The sequence below is a fragment of the Oreochromis aureus genome, linkage group 15 (assembly GCF_013358895.1).
Source record: "Oreochromis aureus strain Israel breed Guangdong linkage group 15, ZZ_aureus, whole genome shotgun sequence".
Lineage (NCBI taxonomy): Eukaryota > Metazoa > Chordata > Actinopteri > Cichliformes > Cichlidae > Oreochromis > Oreochromis aureus.
The window spans coordinates 15,382,556-15,394,975 of NC_052956.1; the positions used below are offsets into that span (position 1 = coordinate 15,382,556).

The window sequence follows — 12,420 nt, forward strand, 5'->3', positions numbered from 1 at the left end:
GGATTTAAAAGTTTGAAATCATGTCATCATAAACATTAATATTAGAACTTGTTACTGTGTTTAAGAGTAAAAAAATGTGATAGTATATTGGCATGCACGCTGCAAAGATGGATTGGGACTAAACAGCAGCGCAGCTAAAAAAAACCCCCCAAAAAACTGAAGCTAAATCAAAAAAGGCTTCAGTTTACTAGTGAGCTTAAATATTTAAACATGCACCCATCATGTCTCGTGCCTACCATACAAACCTGTGGATGGTGGTGTTATGATCTGGGGTTAGTCAGGTCGAGGTTAAGCCCAAAAGAAATCAGGACAGCTGACTACCTGGATATACTGAACCACCAAGTTTGCTCGGATTTTTTTCCCCTTCCCGATGGCACAGGCATAGTCCAAGGTGATGATGTCAGGATTTAAATTGCAAAGGACTCGTTCAGAGAGCATGAGACATAATTTTTAGCCCCACTGAAAATCTTTGGGATGTGTTAGAAAAGACTTGACTCCCTGATCATTAATAGAAGATCCTGGATGGAATAAATGTGAAATTTCGTAAGCTTACCGAAACAGCCAACGAAAAATCTTAAGTGACGCTCACAGGAGGTTCTAAGCTGTGTTTACAGCCAGGCTCAAGACCAGGCACACATGTAAGGGCTGTTTTTGCTGTTTTTGCAGGTCTGGTTTTCCTGGTGCGCAGCCTGTGTCCATGGACAGGCAAAACTTGCGTTTCCTCGAGCAGAATCCATACAAAGTCAGCTGGAAAGCCGACGGCACGCGGTGAGTTCATGAGAAATGACTGCTTCTCTTAATGTGTCAGTACAGGTATGAGACTGTGTGTCTCTAACTTCATTGGGTTCAAAGTTCAATGGGTTTTCTTTTGTGTCAGTAGGCATACCGTAAGTTTATGTCCTTAAGAGTTGTCCATCAGGGATGCTCTCTTTCTCATTAGGTTTTAATTACAGTGATTTCACATGGCTAATCAGCAGGAGTGCTCTTTGATATCAGTGATGTTCCCTGCATAATTACCTTCATATAACCTGAACAGGATGACTGACTCCAGTCTCTTACCCCATATAAAAGAGATGGCATGGGGCACCTCTTCTGTCCGGTCACATTTTAGGTTGAATTTGTTTTTCTTTTGTTTGATGTCTCTGTTACGTAAAGCCAGTGCTGAGGGAAAAAGAAGTGTTAGTATTCTGGTAGTCCGCTGTGAAGCCCTGTTTCCCTCGCTGGTGCAAATGTGCAGTGTGCTGGTGAATATTTAATGACTGCAGTCACTTTAAAGAATTTTACATATCGGTGCTTTAGTTTCCCCTAAGAGAGAGACTAGCAGAGTACAGATTTGGCCTCTGACCAAGATCCTGCTAATGTGTGTAATCAGCTTCCATTATTTTCAGAACATCTTGAAATTGTTGTTAAGCTCTGCTCTGACGTTTGACTAAAGAGGGACACTGACCTCTTCCTCTGCTGCCTCTGCTGCCTCTGGCTCTCGTCTGTCACCTTATGTCCCTCCAGCACTTGATTTTGAAAAGTAACCTGATATTTTTTTCAGTTGTGAAAACCAGATGCAGATAGAGGCTCCGTATGCTATGAGTCACCACTCAAGCACAGGATATATTGAGGATATAATGCACTACCTTCTCCTCAAATTCAGCGATTTAAAAATGGTAAAATACTCTATTTTTTTAAAAAAACCCAGAGGACATATTGCTTGAAATAAGATTTAAAATAATCAAAGAAGGTAGGAAAATCCATCTTGGTGAAATATGCATGATAAAAACTTCAACTGGTGAAATAAAAGGTGTGCAACAAAAATCTATGAACAAACCAAAAGATGGAGCAAATATTGAATTGGTACATTGTCTGATCTTTGTACTATACAGAACTATACTGAACTATACTATACTGAAGCAGTATAGTTACTCATAAAGGATCTGTTGCTTTCTTATGAGGTTTATCATTTGATCTAATTTGTAGGTATAGACAGAAGGCAGCAGCTACACAGATCAGCACCAAAAGCCCTAATACCTCCTCCCAAATGATTAACAAGTATCAGGAACTATGTCTTCATGGTCTGGTCTGGTACAGTCTTGACTTAGGCCAAGAATTCCCTAAACTGCATATCAGTATACAGTGTATACATACCTGTCGGACATATGAATTTAGAATGTCTGACATTTAATAAATAGATGATTAATGGAAAGTGTATTTTTATGTCTTACAACACTCATTTTGGCAGGAAAAGCATGAAAACCTGTCAGCCATAATGATTTAATTATATTTGCACTATTCTGTGCATTGAAAGTAGTGGGAGGAATGCTTGCATGTATGGGATTCCCATGTGTTTAACCTCATTTAGCTCAGAATAATTTTTGTTAGATGTTGTGGCTACTTTTTCTGGGTAACTTTAAAATAATGAATTTAGGGCATTTTTACTGCTGTCACATGTCAAAACTGGTTAGATTTGACCTGAACCGTATCTAAGGGTTAGTTTTGCTATTGCTTGCCCTTTTTAACAATGTGTTACTGTCATAATTGATTATGTCTTAATCTGCATGTGGTAATAGTCCTAAATGGCTCACTGTTGTCTGAAAAATGCTGAAAACAGCAGTGACCACAGTGATCTAGAGTTGATAGTTTTACACAGATGGTGCTGTGGTCTTACTGCACAATCTGGCTTTGTATGGTTGATGTAAGTACTGTGGAACACAGGGTGAGTGTGGAGGGCTCTAATCCCATGTATGGCAAATTTCTAGGCAAATGGATGGGTAAACAAAGTAAACTCTGCTGCTAGTTTATTTCCAACACCACCTTTTTAACAGCGTCGACTTTCCTGAGCTGTTTGTTCATTTAGAGTCTGCAGATAATCCAGCTGACTGCGTCTTTTAGATCCTTTGGGTTGCTTGCTTGCTTGTTTTGACCCAGTTAAAAAGATAGTAGACTGTTGGAACATATTCTACCCTAGTAGGATCAAGACACATTGTTCTGACTGAGGTCACAGGAAAGTCACAAAGTATTCACAGACACATATAACTTTGCTGTATTTGGTCTTTTATGGCTTTTGTTGAGAGAAGGAAAAATACAAGATAACACCTTTAGCTTCAACTGCAGTGTGTTTGAGGTTGAGGTGAGCGACAGCAGCTTGCTCTCTTGGTAAAGCTTATATTGGCTTGGGCTGTGTTACAGCCTCCTGTGATACAACGCTGTATTCAGACAGTGCTTTGCTAGATTAGAAGTGAAAGTGATTTCTAAATCCTAGGTGTAATGGGATGACTAATTCAATCGGTGTGATCCAGTCACTTTGTTTGGTCTTGATTTCATACTTCCTCTAACCTCAGTCAACTCTTTCTTAAACTCTCCTAGTGTAATCGGAGTGAAATATTGCTGGATGTCCGACTGTCATGTTTGGGTTGTCCTAATACATTCAGCCTTCTTTCAGTTAGTGTTTTTCCGCTGCGATTGCTTTCCAAACAATTGGGGCGTCATGTAAAAGAGGAAGCTTGGAGATGTTATGTGTAGAAGTATGGTATAAAAATGTTGTCACTTTTCAGCCATATGAATTAATGTCTATTTCTTTAGTTGTGGTAAACAATGTGCCCCATCTTATATTAATATATAAATAAAATGTTTTCTGGCTCCTTTTAGAATACCTGCAAGTTCTTGAAACTTGTTGACACTTGGCTACAGACATACAGATTTATTATTCACATCCTGCTTTGTGTGTGCGTGTGCGTGTGTGTGTGCGTGTTTTGCATGCGCATGTGTGCGAACAACATCAGAATGCAAACCACAGCATATTTACACGGCAAAAGGTTTGATATGGTAGACTTTGATGGTCCTTGTTGTCAGCATAGTGTCAGCCTGCTGTTTGCGGTTCTCATGCTTTTTCAGCAGTTCTCTTTATTTATCATTGTTGTCTTTTTGACACACGGTGCATGCAGTACGTCTGACAAAAGCAATGGGGTTTTTTGTAGAAGGATCGTGCAGCATTGTGGATATTCACAACGCAGTCTTTGCTTTGGTCTACATACAAGTAATAAAGTTGCGCTTGGAAAAGAGAGGCTTTTATTCTCTCTGCGAGGGACAGCCTGTTCTGATGTTACTTTATTCTCCAAAGCCAAGGGATGGATGAAAGCAATCTAAAATCATGTTTCCTTATTAGTGCCCGTGCTTTTTAATTTATCCAGTAAATAGCCATGTGTGTCATACAAGTTTATCTTTTGTGTGTGAAATTGAATTTACACAAAAGAAGTGATGATGAGAGGCGGTTTGGTGAGAAATAGATTTTTTTTTTTTCTTCTTTTTATTAAATCAGTGTTATTAAATTCCAACAGTGCAGATCTTCATTGAATCTGGACTGTAGGTTGGACTGGACAATATTAGTGGACTGTGATTGTGTGTCTTCTGGAGGGTGCAGAGCAGGGCCATGGCCCAGTCCTTGATGAATTTAATTGGTGTGACAAGTCTGGCTTCAAAATAAATGTGGCAAAAACCAAATAAATGTTTACTGGCTTCTTTCCCCCGTCTGTGCGGTGAGCTAAATGTTTGGCTTCTTGTTGACGAAGCGTCGAATATGTGAATAATCTAATGAACAGTTCAAGGAGTTTTAATGTAGACATGACACTGATGAAAATGTTTAATTCTTCCTTTGCTGGCTTTTGGAGTCTGTCGTATTTCTTTACTGTGCTTGAGTCAATTTTGTTCCAGTAGCAGTAGTCAGAAAACCTAGCTTTGCCTCCAGTAAGGTGTAGTCATTAAGTTATTCCATTTAGAGTAGAGGATCAATGTTTCTTTGTGTGTGACATATACAAAAATACAGAACAGTGGGAGTACAGATTATAAGTTCTACAATTCCAACAATCCCACTCTTGCATTGCAAAGCTGGGATTGTTGTGACTTGTCCAACAATCAAGTGGCAAATCTGACTGATGGGGGAGCACTCCAGCTGAAAATTCCAACTGGCATCTCAAATTTTTGGCTGTCCACTTCAAGTGCAACACAGCATTAATCTGTTTGTCATCTAATTGCCATGATGTGCTGTAAGATCAGTGGTACCTGCCTTGGTGACCATCAGTATAAAATGGGGATGTGTCCCGCGGTTATTCTTACATTAACATTCAATTCCCGAAATTCTCAAATGCAACTGTATAAGCTTTTTTATTTATTTATTTGTTTATTTTTTGGTACTGTAGTTGTTGTGGGCCACATATGCACCCAGATGGCAATTCTTCAGGAATTGAAGGGAACATGCAAAAGGATCTAGTCTGCTGTTACATGCTGAAAAAGGAGAGGATGCAGGAGGAGGTCCACAAGCACAGGAAAAAATACAAGTGGAAGATGACAGCTAGTGCACGTGCTGCACTATGCTGTGGTCCATTTACCTCAGAAGGCTTCACCCCAGATTGGTGGTGGCAGATAAATGTATTTAACAAAATATTAATATGTGGTGTCCTTGTATTGATATAATACTGCCACACAAAGTATAGTGATACAATACTGTATATTTTTTTGTTTTGTTTTATACCCACTCCTGTTCTTCACCTTACAAAATAGTGCCTAAACTGTTTTGGTGTTATAAGGGTAAGATTGAACTGAAACGGGGAAAAGTCAAATGTTGGAGCTGGGAATGACATCACTCCCGATTTAAACACATTCCAGTAGCAAAATTGGAAAAGCTGGATTTGTTTCATTGATTTGAGGTGATATAACTATTGAATTCCGACTCGGAAACCTGGAAATTCTGACTTCCATGCAACACACTTGTAGCTCTGCTCTGACTCGTTAATATGAAAGGCAAAGTAAATTATGGAACTGCTTTGTTGTTGACATATTAATTTGCAACAATTAAATATGCAATTTTGCATTATGTTGGATGATAATTGTAAGTAATGAGCTAGGTGTCAAAAACGCATGTATTTCTAATGGTATTGGTACTAACTACCAAATTTCTGATACTGTGACATCCCTAGTATGAAATCCCTTTGGTCATTTTGGTCCTCAGCATCCCCTACATATTGAATTCCAGATGTTTCTGCCAGGGGCGAAGGTTTGCCCTTCTCAAAACTAGCACAAATAGATTTGTGGTCATTTGTTCGATGTGCTGCTGGGGTCTAATTCTAAAATTTCTCAAAGGATTAAAAAAAAGTATACATAGGCAACAGCAGGACTTGCAGTCTAACATGATGGAAGATTGTTGAGTTGGTGGGTTTTCATTAAGATGGCAGTGGTAGGGCGTGATCTTAAATTGTCATTCTCTTGATGCATTACATGAAATGTGCAGAGCATTTCTTATTAAATGTCCCACTTTCTTTCCAGTGGCATTTTTAAGACCTGAAATGGACTTTTAATAGGAAATTTGTCTCTCCAAGGTGGCCGTGAAAGATTTTTCTCTTTGCATATTGCCAGGGGTCCTCACTTTAGTTTTACATATTCTTAATCCCTTTGTTACCCTGGTGAGGATAAAAAAGTTTCCAATTCTAATGAAAGCCATTTTTACTTTTAAATGAGTAATTTCTTTTTTTTTTTAAATATCACATGCAAGTATAATTTTTTTTTACAGGAAAAGGTTAAGTGAGGAAGAATGTTAATTTTAAGCAGCCTGTAATGCTCTAACAGAGTTGCTGTCAGGCCCAAATCGGTGATTCTGGCAGTTTCTTCTTATGACTACAGGGCAACGCATCAACGTCTGTGACAGTTAAACTACCTCATTCAGTACCACGATAACATACGTGACGGTGACAAAGTACTGACGCTTCCCCACTCACCTAAAAATATTATATAGCTTTTCTCGATGCAACCAGTCATACAGTGAAGGGAGAAAAACAAGACAAAAAACAAACTTGTCACTTGCCTGCAATTTGCCAAGAGGGGAGACATAAACTGAGTTGGGGGTTTTTTCACCTCTTCTTATACAGCCTTCTGTCAGGGCTAGATTGGTTTGTGCCCCAGAGATGAAGAGGAGAAGGGCAAAGAGGAGGGAGAGGGCCAATTATGTTCTTAGGCATTTAAACAAACAATGTTGCTCATCTTGGACTTAAAGAAACTGCACTTGAGAAAGTCTTTGACTTTTTTAATTGTCTCTTTAAAGTCCTGTTCCATCCCTGATTAACACTTCAGTGATTTATTTAAAGAGAGGACACCAATCCAGTGTTTTTCTTTTACATCCCAGATGAAATACTGTCAGTGAAAGAGACTCCAGTGCCATCTTTGCCATTTTTTGACTCTTTGTTTTTCTCAGTAAGACTGCCAGTGTTTTATATAACAAAATAAAATAACACAAAGATTAAAACATTTATTTGTTAATTCAGTATGCTTAATAAATAATTACAAACACATATGTGTGTGTTTGTGGTTTATAGTTTCTGTTGGTTATTTAGTTAATTTCTTATTTCTTACTATAACACACAACATCTTTAAGTGTGTGTATCTGTGTGCCTCCTGTGGGGCCTACACAGTCAAGAGTTCAGCTGACAAATGTGATTCAAAGGTGAAAATTATTATCTATGTCAGAGTATTTAAATCAGATTGATATCCACAAAACTTCAGTAATGTATTAGGTATTAAAGTGCCATCAGGTTTCCAAACAACCACCTCACAAATGGCTAAAATTGGAGGTGGGGGTCTTGGTTTGTTGTGGGTTTTTTTTTTTTTTGCCTTTTGTGGACAGCACAGCAAGCTGCGTTGTATCATTGTAATTTCACAGAAACATCTCATTTATATTAACAGAAGCTGACTTTTACATGATATAAGGTCATCATGTTGTCCTACAACTACCTGTCAATTAGCTGATTTTGCCCTTACGTTTCTACACTTTTCATTTCGTAACAAACAGCAAAAACAGGCCAAACAACACTGTAGCAAGGGCGTGTAGTAGCCTAGTGTTTGTGGTGCTACTCAGCTGACCTTTTATATAATAGACCGCACCAAAATTCTGTCTTGTAAGTTATTGAAATTTTGTTTCAACAGGGAACTTGTAGGTTACCTTACTGGTGTTCAGTAAGCTTTAAATTAGGGCTGCTCCTCACATTTAATTCACTAGTCTCCTAGTCAATAAAATGGATCCCCAAAAAATGTTTAACCAGTCAAAAAAAACTATCAAAACTGAGCACAGTTAACATTGTCTATACAATTATAGTGTGTGTAGTTTTTGAACCCATAGTACTGGGTTCCTTAATCCTTACCCAGGTAGTGGGCAACAATAAAGGATTAGTTGCCTTTGGCTGCATATGTAAGCCTCTTTATAAAAGCTTACATTTGTAAGTATTTAAATAGTATTTTGAGTCACAAGAGTACTGCATCAAGCAGACAAATACAATATGTACATCCATTTGTTTTGCCCGCTTTTTTTTTTTCTTTTTTTGCGCTTCCGTCTAAAATGAGAAATCACCCCGCCCTCCCTAGGGGGGAAAAAGAGAGCACCGTCCCTTGAGCAGCCCCTTGACGCATCACTAATGATGTGCAAAGCTGTTGGATCTGATCTAAACCCTCCCCTGGAAATCAGCTGCTGTCAGTCATGCCTTGTAGACTTGCAGAGCCGATACAATGACCGTCTGTGCCTCATTAGGGCTAAAGAGCTTGGGGGATGTGGCTCGGGAATGTGCATAACATGCGAAGCACCCAGAGAGCTGACGAGGAGGCGGGCAGAAACATCCACTTGTCTGAATAAATGAGCATATTATATTTCATAATTTCCTGTTGTCCATAAGAACAGAATAAAGTGTCTGTTGCCACCATAATTTAATAGAAGGAAGGAGGGGAGGAATGGTATTGGTATGAAGGTGTGACTGTGACGAGGAGGACCACCACTGGGAGTTGCACAGAACTAATGGTCTCTACTTTCCTCTGAACGTACTTGACAGCCGTGGCTAGTTGGCCAATTAGACAGCGGGAGAACCTCTTCTGCTCTGTGCAGACCTGTTGTGTCCCCACTGGTTGACAGATCTTCTCTGTTGTGACACTCGGCGTTTCTGTTTGATCTTTTTAGCCATTGTTCCTTTTCTGAGATAAAAGATATTAGCCCTGCGCACAAGTATATCTTTCTGTCTGCAGGAGTTATCATTTTGCCTAAACTAGGCAATGCAGGCATTTCCTGTTCCCTTTCTTACCCTGCTCCATCCTCAGTGGAGCTGAGGATGGAGTCCGTCCTCTCCCACCCAAAAAATGTAAGTGCTGGCCCACTCACCATTTTTTCTTTCTCCACCCACATTTCTTTTCTTTTTTTTCCCTTTTCTTCATCCCCCTGCAGTTTCCACAGAACATGTCTCCACCTGCTTTATATCTCAGGATTAGTGTGTTTTTACGCTTTCTCCTGTCAGGGGAGTGTGTGTGTGTGTGTGTGTGTGGTCATGCTCTACACATAACACCATCTTATGACGGCCACTTTTCTTGACCAGCGTATTCCAGAAGTTGTAGTTCTGGGTTCTCCATTCCCTTCTCTCAACTTGAACTAGGTACAGATTTACAAAAATAAAGTCCCTAACTTTTCAAGTTAGGGACTTCGAATATTAATGTCTTTAAAACTAGGAAGTTATTTACACCAGACAGAGATGTGATGAGATGAGGAAAAAAAACAAAACAAAACGATGTTACATTAAACCTCCACCCCCCCCACCCACCCCAAAAGTAACACATATGGTCTTGTATTTAACTTGTATACCTATTCCAAAGCAAACCTAACTATGTGTGTATGCACATATCTTACATAACAAAACTGTTATTTATGATTGTAATGTCTTGATTGGGATGGCTGTAGCTCAGGCGGTAGAGCAGGTCACCTACTGATCGGAAGGTTGGTGGTTCGATTCCTGGCTTCCCCTGCATGCCAAATATCTTTGGGCAAGATACTAACCCCAAATTGCTCTCCGATGCATCCATCAGAGTGTGAATGTATGTGTGAATGTTGGTTAGAAAGCACTACGAACATGTGCTTGTGCGAATGGGTGTGAATGGGTGAATGCACAAGTGCTCAGAAGAGTAGCAAAGCGCTATATAAGAACGAGTCCATTTACCATTTAATGTATTATAACTTATATTGTCATGTAAAAGTGTCCTGTCTGTGCATTATAAACCATTTGATTTATTTTAATAAAATCCTGGTTCTCCACAATATTTTAAAAGGAGTATTTTTTTACTTGTTTCTATCATGTCATGGATAATAATTTAATTTATTTAATGAGACGCAGGTGTCTGCACAAGAGGCATCCCACACTTTGTTGAAAGATTATATTGTCATGTAAAAAGTGGTCTTCTGGAAATATGAGTAGGCATATTGTGACAAATAATCATAATGCCCCCTCAGGGACTCCTGCAGTCAGAAGTCAACTCCACCTTTTTGGATGGGAGTAAACAATGGTAGTCGACATTTTGCTCTGCACCCTTAGTAAACTTTGCGCAGAGTCACGTGAACCAGAACTACAGCTGGAGGTAGTTCTGGTTAGTGTGTCTGGGCAGGTTGTCAGTTATGTAGGTCATGGTAGTCTTAAGCACTTTAGTTGAAGGCAACTGCATTTCTTTTTTAGGGTCTTGAAAGTGGATATAGAGGCCTCTTATATGAGAGATAAAATGTCTTCAAGAACCTACAGAAGAAATCCACTTGCCTTCAGCTCAGGTGCTTATACTGTCTAAGTACTTTGAGTGCTTAGAGTGGCACTGCTACTTACATCAGACCTCTAGCGCATGAGGACTACTGCTTCACCATACTGTGGCCCAATATGGTGACAGTGAAGTCCATCTGACCGCAAGAGTTTAGAGGCGGCTGAATGTTATCTATGGTCTCCACAAGTTTTCTGTCAACCTGCCTTTAAGACATACTTCAGGGATTCATCTGAGAATTAAATTGATTGACTTCAATTTTTCTTATCTGGCACCAAATCACAACAATAGTCACCTTAAGGCACTTTATATTGTAAGCTAAAGGCCCTACAGTAATACAGAGAAAACCCCAACAATCAGACAGCAACCTGTGAGCAAGTATTTCGCGACAGTGGGAAGGACGAACCCCCTTTTAACAGGAATAAACCTCCAATAGAACCAGGTTCAGGGAGGGGCAGTCATCTTGCATTATAATACATCTATTACAGATGTGCCCCAGCCGCTGGACTTAAAGCAGATTTTAAATAAATATGACCAGAATGACTATTTGGCTAGCAGCTCCCCAGATGTCTGTGTGTGTATCCATGTCTGCAATGAAGATTAAAGCATTAGGGATGAGAGGGGCTAAGGCTAGCTAGGGAATTATTAACTAGTAAATTGGCTGATGACCAAAATAAAACAAAACCATACATAAAGACACTCATATATCATTATATATCACCAGATATACTTTGGTGGGGTCCGTGTAGGAGGTCCTGGGCCAGACATCTCCTTTGAGAGTCAGCAAGGGTAAAATGGCAAAAAAACCTGGCATTGGCACATTACTTGTATAACGCACATCACTGTCGCTGGTGTTAACTTCCACACACCCTCACTCTTGGCATCTTGACAAGTTTCCCTTTTTGAACCAGCTGGTATTGGTGGCATATTTATTAGGTTTAATCCTGTTGTTTATAATCGCGGAGAGTCACAGCAGGTATGAGAAATTTGTGTCTTTGTCCTTTGGGAAGTCATTAATCTCAAATTCATCTCTGCCATCCAAATTGGCTTTCCGACAATGCCCACATCCCTTCAGTGTGTGTACTAGCTGTAAGTTGGTACCACATGAAAGCCTTCTACCAATTTTCTTCTGGTTTGAAATACAAGATAATTTGCTGCAGTTTTTACTCGCATTGATTAGGATACTTAACCTTTCCAAATACAGCAGGGCTTTAGTTGCTCATTACGACATATTAGTTCTGCTTTATTCAGCACTTGGTATTTTGTTTTAAAGAGCAGCCAGCAGACTGCAGAGTGTAATTGAGTTCATAAGAGGTGTGTAATGAAGCCACCGGATTCTCTCTCTCAGTGGAATTAACAAAGACAAGCCTACTTGACTCTTAACTAATCAACCATTAAACAGAATAATGTCATGCATATGGATGGATGTTAAGTTAAACAACAAAAATAAGTTGACAGTGACATTAATGGGACTTAGACTATGATTGAGTTTCTGGGTTTTGTATTTCTGTACATATTGTTCTTTAAGTAAAAAAAGACAACAAAGAGAGCCTAATAAAGATGTGTTTGACATGGAAAATCTAATCAAAGCAGTTGGGTAAAAACAGTGCTGAATGCTCACACCTGCTGTTACACTTGGAGACTGTTCTGGAGGAAACACAAAGGCAACAATGGTGTCTGTGTTTTTGGGTGTGGCCCATCTTTTTTTAGCTCATTTTTGGGGAACCAACAGAAGGGAAGATCAAGGATTTAAGTCTGTTTAATGTCCCTGTTTCGAAACTGCTTTTAATTATTTGCCAACTCATTGTGTTTATTGATAAAGCAGCAAACACAACTGTG

General features: G+C 39.4%; 1 protein-coding gene across 1 annotated transcript in view; it reads left to right on the forward strand.

Moving 5' to 3' along the window:
* The window catches only part of rngtt (RNA guanylyltransferase and 5'-phosphatase), a 99,867-nt gene that overhangs the window by 15,824 nt on the left and 71,623 nt on the right, over positions 1–12,420 (forward strand). The window contains exon 8 of the mRNA XM_031730214.2: positions 667–768. Coding sequence (XP_031586074.1) covers positions 667–768 — 102 coding nt within the window. The remainder of the gene's footprint in view (positions 1–666; positions 769–12,420) is intronic.